This window comes from Fringilla coelebs, assembly GCF_963513975.1.
Source record: "Fringilla coelebs genome assembly, chromosome: 17".
NCBI lineage: Eukaryota > Metazoa > Chordata > Aves > Passeriformes > Fringillidae > Fringilla > Fringilla coelebs.
This window is the reverse complement of record NC_140043.1, coordinates 14,069,262-14,087,977: the sequence shown is the minus strand read 5'-3', so window position 1 is coordinate 14,087,977 and position 18,716 is coordinate 14,069,262. Positions and strand designations below refer to the sequence as shown.

At 47.8% G+C, this 18,716-nt stretch overlaps 2 protein-coding genes across 2 annotated transcripts in view; one reads left to right on the top strand and one right to left on the bottom strand.

The window, feature by feature from the left end:
• AACS (acetoacetyl-CoA synthetase) overlaps positions 1-6,492 on the bottom strand; it is a 37,188-nt gene extending 30,696 nt beyond the window's left edge. Inside the window, exons 1-2 of the mRNA XM_084217130.1 lie at positions 5,385-6,492; positions 2,166-2,269 (exon numbers count right to left, since the gene is read on the bottom strand). Coding sequence (XP_084073256.1) covers positions 2,166-2,269; positions 5,385-5,751 — 471 coding nt within the window. The 5' untranslated portion in view covers positions 5,752-6,492. The remainder of the gene's footprint in view (positions 1-2,165; positions 2,270-5,384) is intronic.
• A 5,431-nt stretch (positions 6,493-11,923) lies between these two features.
• BRI3BP (BRI3 binding protein) lies at positions 11,924-18,592 on the top strand. Its single transcript, XM_084217211.1, has 3 exons — positions 11,924-12,136; positions 12,947-13,049; positions 13,941-18,592. The coding sequence occupies exons 1-3, from the start codon at positions 11,936-11,938 to the stop codon at positions 14,357-14,359; spliced, it is 723 nt and encodes a 240-aa protein (XP_084073337.1). The 5' UTR covers positions 11,924-11,935; the 3' UTR covers positions 14,360-18,592.
• The last annotated feature ends 124 nt before the right edge of the window (positions 18,593-18,716 follow it).

Sequence of the window (18,716 nt, the reverse complement as noted above, 5' to 3'; positions counted from 1 at the left end):
GCTTAGTGATTCAGCTGCTCTGCAGCACATTTCTTTGGAAATCTTTAAATAGAAACTTTATTTTACAGCTGTGTTTTTGAAAGCTTCAGTTTATACCCTCAGGTTCTCTCTTATGGATTGCCCATACATTACAGAAACAGCATTCCTCCAGCCCAAGTGAAAGGCTCTTCTGAAAGCCAAGCAAGCCCCAAAATACAACCCATTCTACAAAACCCAAAGGTTTTGTGCTTTGAGAGCAGTGTATGTATTACTGGAGGCAATCTTAAAAGTTAATTTTAAGTTAAAACTCATGTTGAAGTGCACTACTGCATTATTTTATTTCAAATGTATTTTCTAAAAATGGCAACTCAGATTTCTTTGCTCCTAACAATTGGCAAGAAGTGAGTTATAACACCTATATCAACTCAGACTGCACAAATGATTTTTATACTAACATACTACTGCAGCAATTAGAAGCTGCTCTTAAAACTGACTCATTTCTGACTTCCTCAGCTTGAAGAAAAGTGAGCAGAATGTTTTCAACATTTTCCAGGACAAGATCCAAAATAACTGTTTTTTCTGAAGTGGAAACAATCCTTCACAGAGTTTCTAAGAGCTCCACTAGCACAAGGAGCTGGAGTCACACCCCAGTATTTCCTCCCCAGGTAACACCTGTGACTCCCAGTTAAGCCCAGTCCCTGGCAGTGGTGCTTTGTTAGATGAACAACCTGATCCTTCCCTCAGAGCCCCCTCCACAGCACCAACAGCTGTCAGGGCTCCTCATTCAGACATGTCCTTCATTCAAAAGCAGCTGCCTGTAAGTGACATTCCAGTGCTGCCCTGCCAGCACAGCTCTGCACACTGAATTCCTCTGTTCATGTCACAGGTGACACAGATGTCAACTGCTACAGAGCAACATCAGCACACCTACATCCCACACTTAGAACCTTTACCAGGATTAAACAAAATCCTGGCTGCTTTTATTCTGTGTACACAAGGTTTTATTGTTTTTCTTCCTGTGGAAGCAGAAGCTGTTTCACTGCTTGGGAAGAAAAGAGTCAACTCTGTTTCATTAAAAATTTTATTTACTTCAAAGCATAACGCTTACTTCCAGCAAACAGCCAGGATCAAGCTGTAAGACTTCAGATCAAACTTTTCAGCCCTCTAGCTGCCACAGCCCAGCTCACTCACTCAGTTCCCAGAGTTTGAGCTAAACTTTACATTTTCTGTAGAAGCTAAGTGTTGACAGGGCTCAGACTGCACACATCAAAGCAGGCTAGCTCTTACACTTGCTGCATTCACTCTTCCAAAGGGTGGGTCACTTTAAGTAAGGCACCTGAGCACACAGTCCCATGGCAGGAAGAACCTTATCTATCCTATCAGTACAGAAATCAGTAAAACAGGAAAAGTCAAAAGAAACCTACCAGTCCCCTCTGCAGGACTGCCAGTACTCTGAGGGTTCTGGAACAGATGGACTCCAGGCATTAAGACAAGTCCAGTCCTCCCTACTAAATCCCAGGAAGGTTCCACTGCATCAAACTGTTCTAGTGATTAGCCCAACATCTCCCTCAGATGGAAAAGCACAGGGTGATGCTGATATCCCACACCAGGACTACACAAGGGCTCTACTAGCAAGATCTGCAGAGTCACCTTTCCTCCACAGGAACTCTGTGGCACTGTCTGGTGTTCTGCCCGTGTCTGTGTTCAGCCACCACCATTCCCTCAGAGCTATTTCAAGCCTGCACCTGACTGCAGAGCTTCCACAACCAGTTCTACAAAGCCAGAGTGTAACACCTGTGCTTATCAGGTAAGCTGACTCAGGGAAGGCAAACATGGACTTGACAGAATGCCAGCATTCACAAAACCAGGATGATATTCCACCAGCACAACCCTAAGGCAGAAGGCAGTGCACTGGCAGACTCCCCACGAGCAGCCAGGAATGACAAGGCATGCAAGAGCACAAGGACACCACAGCAGAACTGCTTAGGACAACAAAACTCGAGGGCTTCAGTGTCCTAAATTGTACCAGCAACAGAACAGCCCCATCCACCACACCAGGAAATCCAGAACTAGGCCAATTCCTTGTATCACTTCCCAGAGTTCTAAGAAGAGGTCAAAAGGTTGATTGTAACATCAGTTTATTTCCCCTTGGTGTTGCACTTGCTGTAGATAAGCACCGAACTTACCTCATCGTAGAGGCGAGAGCAGATGATGTTACTGTACTTCCAGAATTCTGCCCAGAAGTCTGAGTAGGACTCCACTGACCACTGGTATAAATCATCATAGTTGGCTGGAAGCAACAGATATGTGTCAGCATTATGAGAGAATCACAGGGATCTACACAAACTACAATTAGAGAAATCCCAGATAAAGGAAATTTGTGGCTAAAACAATTAGGAAGATAAATCTGACACCAGAGTGGATCACTTCTGCTCAAAGCAAGCGACTACAGAACCAAGAGAGTCTGCCTGGACACCTGAACAGATGGCAGCACCTCACCTGACTGCTAGGAGCCATTTGCCACCACAGAGAGAGTGACCTTTTCTAATGACTCCCTGCAATACCTACACACTCCCCTCCCATCAGTGCAACTGAAGATTAAACAAGCCCTGCTTGTTGACACTTCCTATCTATCAACAGGACACTTTCACACAGCAAGAGATAAACAAGGCTTCCTGACAAGGGACGTTTGCTGTAAGGTCCCAGTCTGGGGCCAAAGGCCTCTGATAGCTCAGGGACACAGAGATTAGAGGCACTCTATCCAACTGTGGCATCAACCCCACTGTCACAGGAAGCACTGCTGATTTTCCGTGAATATGAGGTCTGATAGGCTGCAACTTTCACCTTTTCATGCTGAAACAGCATGAATGAAGTCAAACAAGATGTTTACTAGCTAGATAGTAACACCATGCCTGTCATTAAAAACATGCAAATAAGCAGCTGAAGTCTTACCTGACTGTGAGACACATGAAATAACCTGAAGCATGCATAGCAAACCTCACAATTCAAACTGAATGCTGAAAATTAGTGTAAAACAGTTCTAGGTATGAATAACTGAAGCCAATTCTCACTGCAAGCTTGGAAGTGACATTTCCTCATCATGTCCACAATTTCTGAAGCTATGCCAGCAAGCAATTAAATGTTTCTGCCATCAGTGACAGTAAGTTTCCTGCTCTGCCAACTGTTCCCTATTTGATGCTTTTGGCTAAACCACTCAAAGGCATTTTCACCAATTATCTCTTTTTTCAGCCTGTTAACCAGCCAATTGCTGCAAAAGTCATCTTTGCTCCTTCTAGAAAAGGGATTGCAATCTTCCAGCTTTTTAAAAGAAAAACATTCAAAACCATCTCTGCACGGTTCCTCACACTTAGCCACTGCTTAACTGTTTCCCACAGCCCGTCCTTTCCACATCTTATTCCCACATCAATCAATCCTTTCCATCAAAGTGAGATTATCCCCACGGTATTACTGATAGACAAGGCAAAGGTTCTTCTATGTAATGCAGATTTTAGCCACACATTGCCCAAATCCCAGCCTCTACACACCCTTTTTACATGCCAAAGTTAGTCATCACTATCCTCTACTCCACACTTCAGCTGCACAGAGATAAGACTTGACACAAGAATTCAAGTTTCCATCTCCTCCTTCAAAACCCAATTGTACCACCTGCTCCAAATCATTTGATACATGCAAGAAGCTAGAGGTCACTACTAATTTGGTTTCTTACAGCACAAACAGTTTGTTCTGGTTTGTCTATACAGTTTGTTCCAAATAAGCTTCAGCATGCAAGTCCTTCAGGGCACAGGCCTGTTACTCAGCAATGGAACTGATTTTTGTTACTGCATTTTGTTACTGCATTTCCAGGGCCCAGCAGAGCCACTGATCTAAGGGACTATATTGCCCTCAGCTCCCCTCAGAGTCCACATCTTAATGCTGGAGAGCATCCATTCTTTGTTGTGAATAGCACTCATGCCAATGAGCACCAGTGCAAGCCTAATGGAAGCTGACAAAGGTTTCTAAATATACACAGGAATCCACCTTCCAATAGAGAAAGCCACTTCTAAGTGGGATGAAAAAAACTCTGGTTGCTTCAGCCATAAACACAGCAGCCCATCTGAAACTGCATTTGCTGTTGATTGTCCGTGCACGAGTTACATCATTCCACTCAGGAGTTACCTAAAACCCTGGACTAACTTGCTTCCCATCCAGCAGGAGGGTTAAGACACTAGACACCTGGATTCCAACGGGAAAGCACCAGCAATCAAAATAATGACCTGGCTTCCCACACAGTAATGAAGGTAAGGAAATGTTTCCTAGGCATGAACTGCCAGAATCACTATTGACACTGCTACCACTCCAGAACGTGCCTGCTCACACCACTGACACTATACTAGACTGACAAACTTCCAAGCCACTTGCCAAAACTGCTCCTTTCACCCTCCATCAGACACATGATTACAGGAAAGCTACACAAGCAACTTACATAGGCCCCAAATACTTAGTGAGAATTATATAAAACTAACTAGTCAGAACTGGAGGGTTTGACTTCCACATGCATTGAAGTTGACCCAGCCCATGATGTAGCTGAGTCTCCAAAGCCAGCACCACTGACTCCTGAGAGCCCAGAGACATGGAAACCTACAGCCAGCAGTTATGGAAAAAACAACACTGAGTTGGAAACACCTCTGGACATCAAACCCCTGTTCAAAGCAGGCCTCACTTCAGAAGCAACAGGTTGTTTCTAAGTCGAAGAACCACACACCTCTTCACAGCCACATAGGTATTTCTGAACAAGCACAAAGCAGGGATGGCAGTTCAAGAGCCATGGAAAATGCATAGCAACTTCCACCACTGAACAAGCTTAAGCATCACCACTCACCTCCCAGTATACCTGACTATTATAAGATACATACTCTTCATATTGAAATGACCATAACTCCACTCTCACAAGCCTCTGCTGCTGAAGGATCACGCTAAGGCTCACACTCACCTCAGCCACGGCGACAGTGATTCCTCCTTCCCTTTAAAACACTAAGTCACTCCGGTGCCGCTGCTGGCCCGAGACCTGCCCGCAGAGCGGGAGGCTCCGCAGGTAGCGCTGCCCGGGCCGCCATCCAGCCACAGCGGCAGGCGCAGATAAGGCTGTTTGCCTTTCCCATCTGTACATACCTCCACTCCAGCGGATGCTGCCCCGGAGGCCTCTGGCTGCGGCTCAAGCGGAGCATCCCTCCCGCAGCTCCGTGCCCAACTGCCCGGGGGGTGCCCGGGCACCCTCGGGGACCGAGACCGGAGCGGCACACGGATGGGCCTCACGGTGAGGCCATCCCGGGGAGGCAGCGCCTGCCGGCCCCCACAGCCCGAGCACGGCCCCGGGAAGCGCCCGCCTGCCCCCGCCCAGCGCTCACCCAGGCGGAGCCCACAGCTGCTAGCCACGGCGGCGCGGAACCGGTCCATGTGGGTGTTGCGCTTCGTGTCAGGCTCCCACATCACCTGCGACTCCATGATCTCGGGCTCCCGGGACATGGCGGCGGCAGCGGAGCGAGGCGAGCACCGTCCGTCCCGCAGGCACCTTCTCGGCCCGAACAACACCGCTCCCACCGCACCCCGGCGCTGACTGCGGCCCCTCCTCCGTGCGCACGCTTTAAAGGGCGCCGCCGATCGCATCACTCCGTAACCTTCCGCCGCGGAGAAAAGTGCGGGGCGGTGCTCCCCGCCCCGCCCGCCGACGGGGCGGTGGGGACAGCGGGGACGGCGGGACCGCGGGATGGGCATGGAGGGGCGGCGGGGACGGCCCGGGCAGCGCGGGGTCACCCCGGAGGCGCGGGCGGTGCGGGATGAATGGGGAGCGGCCGCCCGGACAGCCGAGAGCCGCCGCGCGGTCCCTGTCACCTCTAAAGGTCACCGGACGGCCCGGGAAGAAGCATCGCTTCACCGCACCGCCGCTCTGATTATTTATTTTTTCCCCAAGGAGGCCTGAAGAAGTACCAACAAGTGTGTTTGAGCCAAAATTGAGGCAAGAAACGCGTTTCTCCGTGGCCTCGCCATCCCGCATGAGCTTGTGTAACGCTCCCAGCCTGCACAGCTTGCGCCTTGGATTAAAACTTAATATTGCTGCTCTGCTTTCTGAATGTGCGCTTTGCGAGTGAGCATCGAGATTGTGCAGCAACCGATTTCAGCCGGGAATTGGTGGTAATAAAGCACTTAATGTGCAATTCACTGCTAGTCCGTGATCTTTAAGGGTCTTTTAGACCCCAAAGGACTCCACGATTCACAGTGTACCCGTGCTGCTTATGTAACTTATTTTCAAGGTCATGGTTTGGCTTCTAATTCATGGAAACCGCAAAAATGAGAATTTGATGGGAAATTATGCGGGTGTACTGCATATTAAAGTAAAATAAGTGTAGTAGATTCTATATTTGCTCTATGTGTCATTTAGAATTTTGTGCTACCGGAATACAACTCCTTTATTAAATCTGAAGGCCATGGAAATGTGATTTAAACAATCCACAATTTTTATTTGCCGTGAGACAGACCTTAAATCTGGTGTATTTTTAAATAACTCTCCCCAGAGGCTAAGGGGCTCAGGGAGGTGGAATGGGAACACGTTATCTGCCCGACTTGCCTGCCTCACCTTGGCAGCGCCCAGAGGTCAGTGGAAGTGTGAAATCCATGGCCGGACACCTGCCAAGCACAGAGATAAGGGAGAAGGCAGGATGGGAGCTGCAGTGTCCAGGTCCCAGAGGGTTCAATGGCCTGGGGATCCGCAGCCCGTGGTGGGGAAACTGCCTGGAGAATCCATCTTCCTACAATCTGGAAGAGATAACTTATATTGGTCACCCGCATGCCGTGTAGCAGTGGATGCACCCACACGGGTTAACTAACGCTCTGTTAGCGTCACAAACACTTCACAACCCAAAAGGGGCTGGAGGGTTTTGTCTCAGACCCGCGGGCAGCCCCTCAGCACCATTCACCCCGGTGATGAATGTTATAACAACGAACAAACAGCCTGCCCTGCTCTGGCGTGAGCTTAGGGCCGGGTGTGGGACAGGTGGAGAATGACACCTGAGCAAACACCTGCTGGATGCCATCTGTGCGTGTGGCACTCCTTGCCGGGACTGGAAACAGAGCTGTAATTTGTCATTTTTACTGAGGGGGTCCCAGCTCAGCAGGGTGGGGTCGCCTACTGACCCCTGTGCTCTGGTGAGGCCGCACACGAGTCCTGGGCCCGGGTCTGGGCCTCTCTGGTCAGGGAGGACATTGAGGGGCTGGAGGGAATCCAGGGAAGGGAACAGAGCCCCAGGAGGGGCTGAGGGAGCTGGGAAGGGCTCAGCCTGGAGAAAAGGAGGCTCAGGGGGGCCCTTGGGGCTCTGCACAACTCCTGCCAGGAGGGGACAGCCAGGGGATTGGGCTCTGCTCCCAGGGAACAAGTGATAGCACAGAGCCTTAAGCTACGCCAGGAGAGAGGTTTAAGTTGGACGTTAAGAATTTCTTCCCACAAAGAATACTTAGATACTGTAGGACTGTACTTCCCAGGCAGGTGGTGGAATCACGGTGCTTAAGGACACGTCTGACACGGCACTGAGGGCTCTGGTTTGGATGACAAGGCGGTGTTGGCTGGCCCCGACGCTCGCAGCAGCGTTTCCCATCCCGCCACGCCGCGACTCCGCGCCCCGCCCGCCCCCGCCGCCGCCGCGCCCCTCAGGGCCGGGCGGGCCCGCGCTGCGGACGGATCCCGCGCGGCGCACGGCGGCCCGCACGCCGCCGCACCTGATTGGCTGCGGCGCGCCTGGCCCCACATCAGCCCAGAGCGCGCTCTCCTCGCGGCTGGCCCGACGGGGGAAGAGCCGACGCCAGCAGAGACCAATCAGCGCAGAGGTCTCTCAAGCCCCTCTCCCTGCCGACCAATGAGCGGCCGGATCAGGGGGAGGTGTGCCCAATCAGAGGAGCGCTCTCATGCCGCTCGGCGGGAGGGGCGGCGGTCCCTCAGGTCCCCTCAGCGCCGAGGCGGTGCCGAAATTGCCCATTTTAGCTTTAAAAAATCGATTCGGCTGGCAAAGACCTGAGCTCATCGATTCCAGCCGATGACTCAACGCTACCCTGTCAGCCACACCACGGCAGTGAGCGCCTCATGTAACCTTTCCTGAAACTCCTCCAGGGCCGGTCATTCCCCCACCCTCCCGAGCAGCCGCTCTAATATCTAAAATACCCTTTCTGCCGAAGTTTTCCTCCTAAAAGCAGCAGCAAAACTGCCGCTCTCTCCCACCCAAAGCAACATGAACTCTTAAAAAGAAAATGAGCAGCTAAATCACCTGAGAAGGGACCCAAAAATCCTCTGGCTGAGCTGAAAAAGGTGTAATTTAGAAAGGACTGACCCGGTTAGAGCTCAGGGAGGAAGGGGAATGATGGATTTGCTGATAAAACTGGGCTTTTGGGAAAGCCTGACAGCACTGTCTCCCTTCTTAGCAGCAGTTTTACCATTGTATCCTTACTTAAGAGGGGGTTATGCATCCATGTTCCCTGCCTTCATTCCAGTTTTCCCTTATCCAAACCAGCTTTTCCCTCTTTCAAAAGTGACTTTGGAAAAATCAGAAGTAAAAGAAGGAAAATTAAACAAAGCTTTAATGAGAAAATGGGCGTTAAGAGGACTGCAGTGACTATTGCAATTAAGTTTGGAGACTAGATTAGGAGGAGGAAAATAGCCTGAATAAGATTAACTGGAATTGCCCATTCCCAAATCTTTTTAAGCCTTGCCTTATGCCTGCTAAGAGTAATAATAGGGTAGAAATGAAATCATGTTTTCTGCCTTAAATTAGATTAGGGGCCATTCTAAAGAATAAAGCTGCTGAAGGCACTACCCCACTGAGGGCTCTGAGGTAACCTGGAGTCACCTGCAAGACTAAATTGATGAAATGCCAAGATCTATGAGATAAAAGTTTTGTAATAATACCTCAGGGCAATCTCTGCAATACGCCAAGGCCTGACCGTGATCCCTTGAACCAACAACTGGATTATGATATCTAAAGATTTTGGAGGGTTTTTTTTATTTTTAAATCCTATATTTAGAGCATCAGCCAGCTGATTAATGAGTCTGGATAAGAATAAGAAATTCCTGCCTCATTTGATGTCCATGATCTCTATATGGTGTCAGGAGTACAAGTAACCAGAATCAAAAATCAAAGGTGTTCGGAGAAAGGGAAAAAGAAATAAAAGGAAAAAGGAAAAGGAAAAAGAAGAAAATAAATATTGACACATTGCAAGAAAAACCTAATGGGGAAAACATTAAGGAAAAAAGGCCTAAAATGACAAATGGTCATAGAGAGACCAGCTATGACAGCTTGAGGCTGTGAGATGAAGCAAAGACAGAAACATAAGGGTCGGGGAGGTTAAGAACTGTAACATCAGCTGGCTTTCTTTGAGGCCATGCCACTTTTTTGAGCATAATGATGATTTTAAAAGAGAGAACCCTGCAATTGCTAAAACTCAGACCCCTAGAAGCCCCCAATTTTTTCTAAACACTGCTCAAATTGTTGTTAAACCCCTATCCCTGAGTAAGACACCTTACAGAGATTTTAGTGCAGGTGAGGAAATAGAGAAGCACACTCATGCTTTCTCCATTTACACAGTGAGACCCTCACCAGAGGACCTTTCCAGAAAGCTCCCAGCTCTCCTCACTGAGAAGCTGAGTGTGGCTGAGATCTGTGTTTCATGCCATGATGCAATGTATTCTTTGAGCAGACGCTGTTTCATTTATTTAAACGAGGAGGGTGAAATACCACGTAATTTCATAAGACCTGGGTATTTGGAGAGATAAACTCACCTGAAATAGGCTCGTTGAGGCAGGCCAGGATATCAATGAAATACCAGGAAAGTTTCCCAAATTGTCCTGACCTCGTGCAAAGGACAGCCACTACCACAGACCTCTGGAACTCCTTGAAGAACAGATGGGAAGACACAACAGAAGGGATTTTTGAAGGGATTCCTCCATGGAAACTCACACAGAGAAATAGGAACATTGCAAAATTTGCACAAACAGGACCCAGTGAACCATAAACAGCACAAGGGAAGGCCATGGCAACTGGAAGCAAAGCAGAGAAATATACCAGGCACAGAAAGCAGCACTCATGACAGCTAGTTATCATCAAGGTTTATTTGTATCATGTAACTTGCAAGAAATGCCCCAGAAGGTGACATTTATTGTGGGCTCAGAGTATAATCACAACATGGAAATTGACAGAAACCTCCTAAGAACCTCCAAAACATCATCAGTTACCAACCTGTTCTGGGAGAGCATGAGGCTTCAGACTGTACTCAGGTATCAACAGACCAGCAAATCTTAAACGAAAGCAAAATTTATAAATATGTCAAGCATCTATATGCTGCTGAAATCGAATCCTAAGTACCTTCCTGGATGTGGGCCCAAGCCTTCCAGGGCCAAATAGAAAACAATGCTGAAATGTCTAGGCCGTTCTGCTAAATGTGAAAATAAGTGCTTTGGCCAGACTAAAACTGGGAAAAAGGCCACGGCAGAGATGTCTATATTCTAAATGTCTACTCAGCTTCCAGTCCTAGGCTGAGCCACACGGTTTAAACACCAAGAGCATGGAGTATAACATCAGGTCCTGCAGTCTCTCCTCATAAGAGATGCTCCAAACCCCAAATCATCCTTGTGGCCTCTGCTGGACCCTGTCCAGCAGCTCCTTATCTCTCCTGCACTCAGCAGCCCCGAGCTGGGCACCATGCCCTGTGGAGGCTGACCTAGAACAGAGGCCAGACAGAGTTACAGAATAAAGCAGGGATTTATTGGAAGGCCTCCATGGATCCACCTTGGGCAGCACAAGAGCCCAGCCAAGGCTGCACCCAAAAATGGTCACAGAAAGGACAGCTGGTCAGGGGGTCTCACAGTTTTGTAAGTTCTGCTCCTTTTGCTTATTGGTGTTAATTGTCCAAGTACAGCTCCAGAGGATGAGGTCCCATGCTGCTTGTTCTTCTCTCTTCAGTCCACATTGTTTGTGCTCTTGGGCCTGAGGTTTGGATCGTTTATCCTTGGTCCCCAGATAGTGATGGAATTGCTTTATCTTAGTAATACAAAGCTGACACCTACACCCTAAAGCAGCACAGAACCTGAAAACTATAAAAGCCAACCCTGCAGCCCCAGGCACAGCACTCCAGGCCCCTGTCTGTGGCGGAGCAGCGGGGTTGGACACTGTGAAAAACGCCAGTCACTTGTTTTTAAATTCTTAAAAGTTTAATAGTAATAAAATGGTTATAAAAATAGTAATACAATTAGAGAAATAATAATTTGGATAATTTGAATTAGGACAATATGAGACAATAGAAATGAAGAGTTAGGAACATCCGGGTACCTTTTTCTGGGCAGCACAAGCCTGAAAAGGGACCCACGTTAACAGAGGATTAACCCTTAAAAACAACAGCCTGTTGCATATTCATACATCTCAGACATGATGCATAAATTCCATTCAAATACAGGATTCTGTCTGTCATCCTCAAGTTCTTCCTCGTAATCCTGACTGCATCTTCAGGGCTGAGCGAGGTGGGAAGAAGTTCGTTTCTCCTGCTAATGGAGCAATAAATTCTCTTTCTCTGAAAGATTTAGGTGTCCTGTGATTCCTATCTCAGTGCGAGTCCTTTCTTTAGGAAAAAAAGTATCCTACATAGCACAGTCTCTATTTTAACACTTTGTTATAACCTAAAACTATATTTAACACACCACTTAAGAGAATTAACACATATAATATTCCCTTTAACATTTGCCAAAAGCCCATCACAAAACTCGCGTTTATCCGCCGCCCCGCCGCGCCGCTCTCCGGGCGCTCCCCCGGGGCCGCTCCCCGTGATTTCCTCCCGCCGCGGGAGCCCCGCCCGTGCGGCCGCATTTGCGGCGCGGGGCCGGCGGGCGGCGCTGCGGCGGCGGCGGGCGCGGCGCGGCGGGGCGGCCATGGCGGCGGCGCGGCGGGTGCAGCTCCGGGGGCCGCTGCTGCTGCTGCTGCTGCTGCTGCTCGGCGCGGCGGGGCCCGGCGCTCGGGCTGCGCGGAGCCGCGGGGCCGACCGCCAGAACAGCCTGCGCCGCGCCGCCAGCGGCCTCTACCAGGGCGTCAGCGGCCTCTTCGGCGAGGACAACGTGCGGGCCCTGCAGAAGGTGAGGTGCTGCTCGCCGCCCCCCCTTCTCCCCTCCGTCTCCTTCGCTTGTTTTCCCTCCCGTTCGCCTCGCTGCTCCGGCGGTGACCGGGCGGCTCTGCGGTCCGCATCGCCCAGCTCGGTGCGGGACCGGCCGTGGCCTCGTCCCGGTGCGAGGCGGCGGAACGGCCGGAGCGCTGCTGAGGGGAGAAAAACGGAGGCCAGGCTTGCAGGAAAGCGGGGGAGATAGCAGCTAAAGGCTCAAATCAACAAGGGGGTGTGAGGTGGGGAGGCGGCTGGTGAGGAGCCCTCGGCCGAAATCCGCTCTGGCTGCAGCAGCAGAGCATCCTGTGCTCGTGGGGCCAGCGGAGCTGGCCGGGAGGCAGGCGTGCGTTCCTCTGTGCCCGCTGTCCTCGGGCTGTAATAGATTCTGTTCGATTGACCTCTCAGTACACCTGAGACACTTGCGTGTGATGCTGGGGACATCTCTCAGCTGCTTGATAAAAGGAATTCTTTGGTTTGCTTTGCCAGTTGTTGGTAATAGTGTTTTCTCTAATCTTCGAAACGATAGTAAAGCCAATGAAGTGCATTTTTAAATCTTGCCAACTTGTACGTTTACATGCCAAAATACCTACAATAAAGATTATTGCAACGCATAAATTCATGATTCACAGAGTTAAAAAAAAAATCAGGTTTACAATTTTTCCCATGGGGACTACAAAATAATCTGCAATTCTTGCTTAATGAATTATAATTCTACTCATGACGAATAAGTCTCAAAGTGTTACTTTAGGAATTGAGGATTTTTTTAATTTTCAATTTTATTTCTCAGTTTTTCTCAAGGTTGACAGAGAGGTTTGTGAATGGGGTGGATGTATTAATGGACACATTCTGGAGAATATGGACTGATTTGTTAGATGTTCTTGGAATTGATGGTAAGTGTGATGCCTGCTCACCCTTGAACTGTCTCAGCCTGTATCAGTGTTTACAAGCAAATGGGCAAACAGTTCCATTTTATCATGCTGCTTAAACATCCATCAGTGGTGTGTCTCTGCTTCACGTGGCTTTGATTTTCCTATTAGTATCTTCAAACAAGAAGACTGAACCCCACCATTCCATTTCTGTATGTTTATCTACAGGATGTGTATAGAATGAATTACCAGGCACGGTTGGTTCCTTGGTGTCATCATTAAATGGATTCACACAGCCAGGAACAGTGCAGGGAAATCAATGAGGACTAGAGAAAGATGCAGTTGAGAGCCTTTAGAATGTCATTTTTACAAAGGAGGATCTGTAGCCCCAGTATGAGTTTTGACCTCAGGCTCTAGACTGCTTTGTCTTTAAAGAGCCTTTAGTACCTTTCCTGGAATGAATTCACTTGAATCCTTGGAGCTGAGCCAGTGATTTGAAGAAGGTTCATCCAGAAATAGGTGAACCAGTTTTACCCTTTACTTTAGAAAGTAGTACTGTGACCCCACTGCTGGAGGGGTTTGATCCTTTGGAGCTGTGCTCGTGTTTTTGCCCCATTGCTGTGGGAGGTTTGATCCTTTGAGGCTGTGTTCGTGTTTTTGCCCCACTGCCGTGGGGGTTTGGCTCTTTGGAGCTGTGTCTGTGTTTTTGCCCCACTGCCATGGGGGTTTGATCCTTTGGAGCTGTGTCTGTGTTTTTGCCCCACTGCCATGGGGGTTTGATCCTTTGGAGCTGTGTCTGTGTTTTTGCCCCACTGCCGTGGGGGTTTGATCCTTTGGAGCTGTGTCTGTGTTTTTGCCCCGTGCACCTTCAGCCCACTCTCATTAACATCCTGTACATTTCCCTTTGTTTTTCAGCCTCCAACCTGACTCATTATTTCAGCCCAGCAGCCATTGCCAACAACCCGACCCGCGCCCTCCTGCTGATCGGTGCCATTTTACTGGCCTACTGGTTTTTATCTCTCTTCCTTGGATTCTTCTTCTATCTCCTGCACATGCTGTTTGGCCGCTTCTTCTGGATCGCCAGGGTGGCCCTGTTCACCCTGTCCTGTGTGTACATCCTGCAGAAGTACGAGGGCGACCCGGAGCACGCCGTGCTGCCCCTCTGCTTCGTCGTGGCCGTCTACTTCATGACGGGGCCAGTTGGGTTTTACTGGAGGAGGAACAGCAACAGCAGCCTGGAGGAGAAGATGGACCACCTGGATAGTCAGATCAGACTGCTGAACATCCGCCTTTCCAGGGTGATTGAGAACCTGGATAGGGGCAGCGAGCAATGAGCCAGCCCCCGCTGACCACTGTACACCAGCTCTGGAAAAATCCTAAGCACTGTCTCATCCGAAGTTACAAAGCAACAAAACATCACATGGTAAAAAGTGTGCAAAGTTATAACTTTTCATCATGTCTAAGACTAATTTATCTAGGTTAAACACTCAGCTGTTAGACTTCTAGGAGAAAGAAAAAACATTTACAAAATTCAGCTGTATATTCAGAGTTTTATCCAGTACTAGAATTTTCTCAGTAGATAAACGCTTACTTTTACAAGCATTTAAAAACATCTTTTGTAAAGTTTTTATAAGAGCAAATTGAGTAGTCTTTCAGATATTGAAATTGAGTTAAACATATGCAAATTTGACACTTTAACAGTTAAAAAGAAAAAAAAAATCTTAAGCTACTAAGCACTTCCGTTGAGAAGTAACTGCTGTGGGTCCATATTTTTTCTTCAGAGTTGTGAATGTTTTTGTGTTTTTGTTGGCTTATTTCATTGCCTTGAAGTTGCCTTTCATAGAGTATCAGATGAGGAATTTTCTGGTATCCAGGCCAAAAAATTCACACCATAGCTTTTAACAGGAGGTGGGGAATGAGGGAGAAGGAAGATCTGAAGTCCTTAAATGCCAGTCCAATGTGAGGAAGCACACGTGTGGCATTTTATCATTGCATTTCATCCCGAGAACTTTAATTTGTTAGTGTCTGGAAGGGAATCTGCTTTAATAAATTGGCACAAAGGAAGATGTAGCGTGACAAATTGTAATTCATATTTGATCAGCACAGTGAAGCATTTTCCAAGCTTAAATGCATAAAGTAAAACATGGTTTTTAATCTCAGGACCCACGTACCTTCTCAGAAAAGGCAGCAGTTAAAACACGTGCAAATGTATTGTTGCTTAAAGCTTTCTCAGGACCAATCAGCGGCAATAAATTATCTTCAGGAAGATCTGGATTTTTTTCTAAAATTACAATAGTTTTATAGGAGCTTTTTGCTTGAAGTCTATGTCCTCATTAGGTTTTGGGAAAAGCGAGCCACCTTTAGGAGGAGGGTGTAGGAAACGGTTCTCTTTCAAAGCAGTGGAGCTTTGGAGCAGTTTTATTTTGCAGGATTTCTGTGTTTCTTACTTGGTAGGGCATCACTGGCTGTGCTGGTTTACTGAAACAAAGGGAACCTCAGGGAAGGAAGCCTGGAATGTGGTTTCACCTGGAAACAGCAGCATCCAAGGACACAGATGTGAGGAGGGAGGGGAAGCACCTGCCCCTAGTGATGAGCACAGTTCTGATACCGCCAGGGGTAGGATGGAGCGCAGCTGGAGCATTCCATATTCCATAGGGTCCAAACGAACAACCGCATCAAAACGCAACAAAAATTGGTCTGGGATGGGGCCTGGCTACAAAGCAGGGGAACCAGGAGGAGAGGAGGAGGTTCCCCAGGTGTGCCTGTCAGTGCCAGCTCCAGTGGGACAGGCTGGGGCAGCTGAGCACAGCTTGTCCTTCCACTGGGAAGCTTCTGGATGTGATGCTTAACTGAATGTAACTGTGGGGCAAGTTTATTTTTCTCTTTATGCTGAAGTTTAATGTTCTTCTTGGAATGTGTGTGTTACTTGCCTAAACCTCTTTGGGTCTGTGTGTGGCATTTCCACAGGGGTTATTTTTAAATCCATGTTAAAGGCCTTTACTCCTGGTGATCACTTCGGTTCAACACGGTTGAAGTTCATATGCACTTGGCACGGTTGGAATGCATTTCAATTTTTTATGTCACCTGTAAATCCCCCTGCACCCCATTTATTAACAAGTACATGGTTTACAGTTGTTAAATAACTGATTATCACAACTTAAAATGGTTCCTGTGATCAGATAGGGACTATGGCAGCAAATAGTCCATTTTGTCAAGCTGAAAATGTAAATGACAGTAAATTCCTTTTTTCAGCTCATTTTCCATAGTGTTACAGAGTCTTCCCTGTAGACTCAGTTCTCCCTATTGTTGTGCACAGAGGACTGGGCTAAAACACCAACCTAGCAATTAGGAATTGACTAGTAAAGCTGTCAGGTCTTGATGTATTTTGCCAAATGTGAGACCTGAGGACCAAAGTTTGCAAACCTTGCTCGTGTCAGCGGCTCCATCGCCTTCTTAGGACAATGTGCATGGGTCAGTTTGCATAGATTGTATTTTGTGTAATCCATATTTAACGTTAAAGTTAAAAATACTGAACATTTATATATTAAGAGTTGTCTATGATAAAGATTTCTTTGAAAGTATTATATAAAAGTTAATTTGGATTATAGTTTCTCCCAGTCTAATAATTTATCTTACTTTTGTAAAATCGGCCCTCCTATATTAATACTCTTTATTTCGATCACCCTGCTGCTTGAAAAACGGTATTTTTATATTTACTTGCATCCCATGTATAGCAAAATGTTATGTGAAAAGCAGTATATATAAAATTGGGTATTTTTAATCAGTATTTTTCCCAACGCTCACTTTTCACGTTAGTCAAATTCAGAAGTAATGATTTTTTTAAAGCACAATCTAATCTTCAATATATATATATACATATATAAATATAAACTTTAAAAATGCTCTGTATTTTTAAACATGCACTGTAGTGAAAGCGCTTTTGGGAACATGAATGTGGTATTGTATTTAATCTCTTTCAACTTTTGTAAATACCTTTTACAAGTATTTTCCATATGGGCCATCTAGTTTATCCATGGAGGTTTTTGCTGTTTTCTAGAAACCCGTGCCAGTGGCTGCACTGCTTTTCTATCCCACGGAGCATCTCAGAGACAGGCAGGGCTCTGTGTCACCTGTGGGCAAACCCTGGCAGGTGACACCTCCAGGGGTGGCACTGGGACAGCCCTCAGCAGGTGACACCTGCCCAGGGCAGGGATGGCACGGGACAGCCCTGGTAGCTTCAGCTTTTTGCCATGACTTCACAGAGCTCTGCCACAGCCGTGCCCACGGTGCCCTGCTGGGAGCTGCTGCTGGGGCGCAGGTGACACAGGGACAGCCCCACCTGGCTGCTCCTGCAGGACAGATCCTGCTCCTGGACCTTCCTGTGGCTGCTGGAGAACCTATCCCTGTGTGAGCAGCTGGCACAGGGGCCAAGGATGGGCTCTGGCTGCCGGGATTGGGAACTCACCTGCCTGCTCTGGACCCAGCCTTTGCAATCCTGCAGGGTTCTTCCTGTTCCTGAAGGTTTTCACCTGCCTGCTCTGGGACCCAACCTTTGCAATCCTGCAGGGTTCTTTCTGCTCTCGAGGGTTTTCACCTGCCTGCTCTGGGTCCCAACCTTTGCAATCCTGCAGGGTTCTTTCTGTTCCTGAAGGTTTTCACCTGCCTGCTCTGGACCCAGCCTTTGCAATCCTGCAGTGCTTTTGCCATTCCTGAAGGTTTTCACCTGCCTGCTCTGGACCCAGCCTTTGCAATCCTGCAGTGCTCTTCCCTCTCAGGTAGGGCGGCTCCTCTGGACGCACACAGCTGTAGATACCCGATGTGTCCTGTGGAATGTGATGCTTTCCCAGTGGTTTTGGGGTGTCAGAGTGCAGTGTACAAACCTGGTGTAGCTCAGTGCTGTGCTTCTAGCGCGTCCTTCACTTTGTGGTTTGCTTCTCAAGGCTCGTTGCATCGTCGGTGTGGAAATAGACCAGTATCAACCTTAGCTCTTCGGTGGTGTAGAAGTGTTTAAGTGTGGTTTGCCTCACATACTGATCTGTATTTGGCAGCTAATGGCGTTAAGTGACCATGAGTTCTCTTTGTCTGGGTTGGAAAATAAAAGGTTTTATTGTATCCGCATGTATTTTAAACTTTTTGGATAATTCCATCGACCTGTGATGACGGCACATGTAAAAACCGATCTTTTCCTTTTATTCAGAAGTTCTATTTGCTGTGGTAGCACTCGTTGTTGGCACTGATGGTAGTGATTTCACATCCTGTTTTGTACATCAGGTGTCATGATTACAGTGTTTAAGTTTGTACAATTGTTTATGTAAAAATTATTTGGTCTGAAGAGATGCCGTGTGTTCACTTCTGATCCTAGACACATACGAGATCCTACTGGTAATACTGTTAAGTAGTTACAAGTGTACCAGACTTATTTTTTACAGAGCTTTACATGCCTTTATTTATTCCTTTATCGGACCATCCAAACCATGTACTCCGTAGTTCAGTATTTGTAGACCAGTTTCACAAATCAACTTAAGGTATTGTGGCAAAGCTTCGAATAAATGTTTACTGAGACTTTGCACTGAGCTGCGAGTGCCTGCTGAGGCTCTGAGGGGTGGGGTGGGATGGGAGGGAATGGGAGGGAAGGGGTGGGGTGGGATGGGATCCATGGGATGGGATGGAATGGGAGAGAAGGGGTGGGAT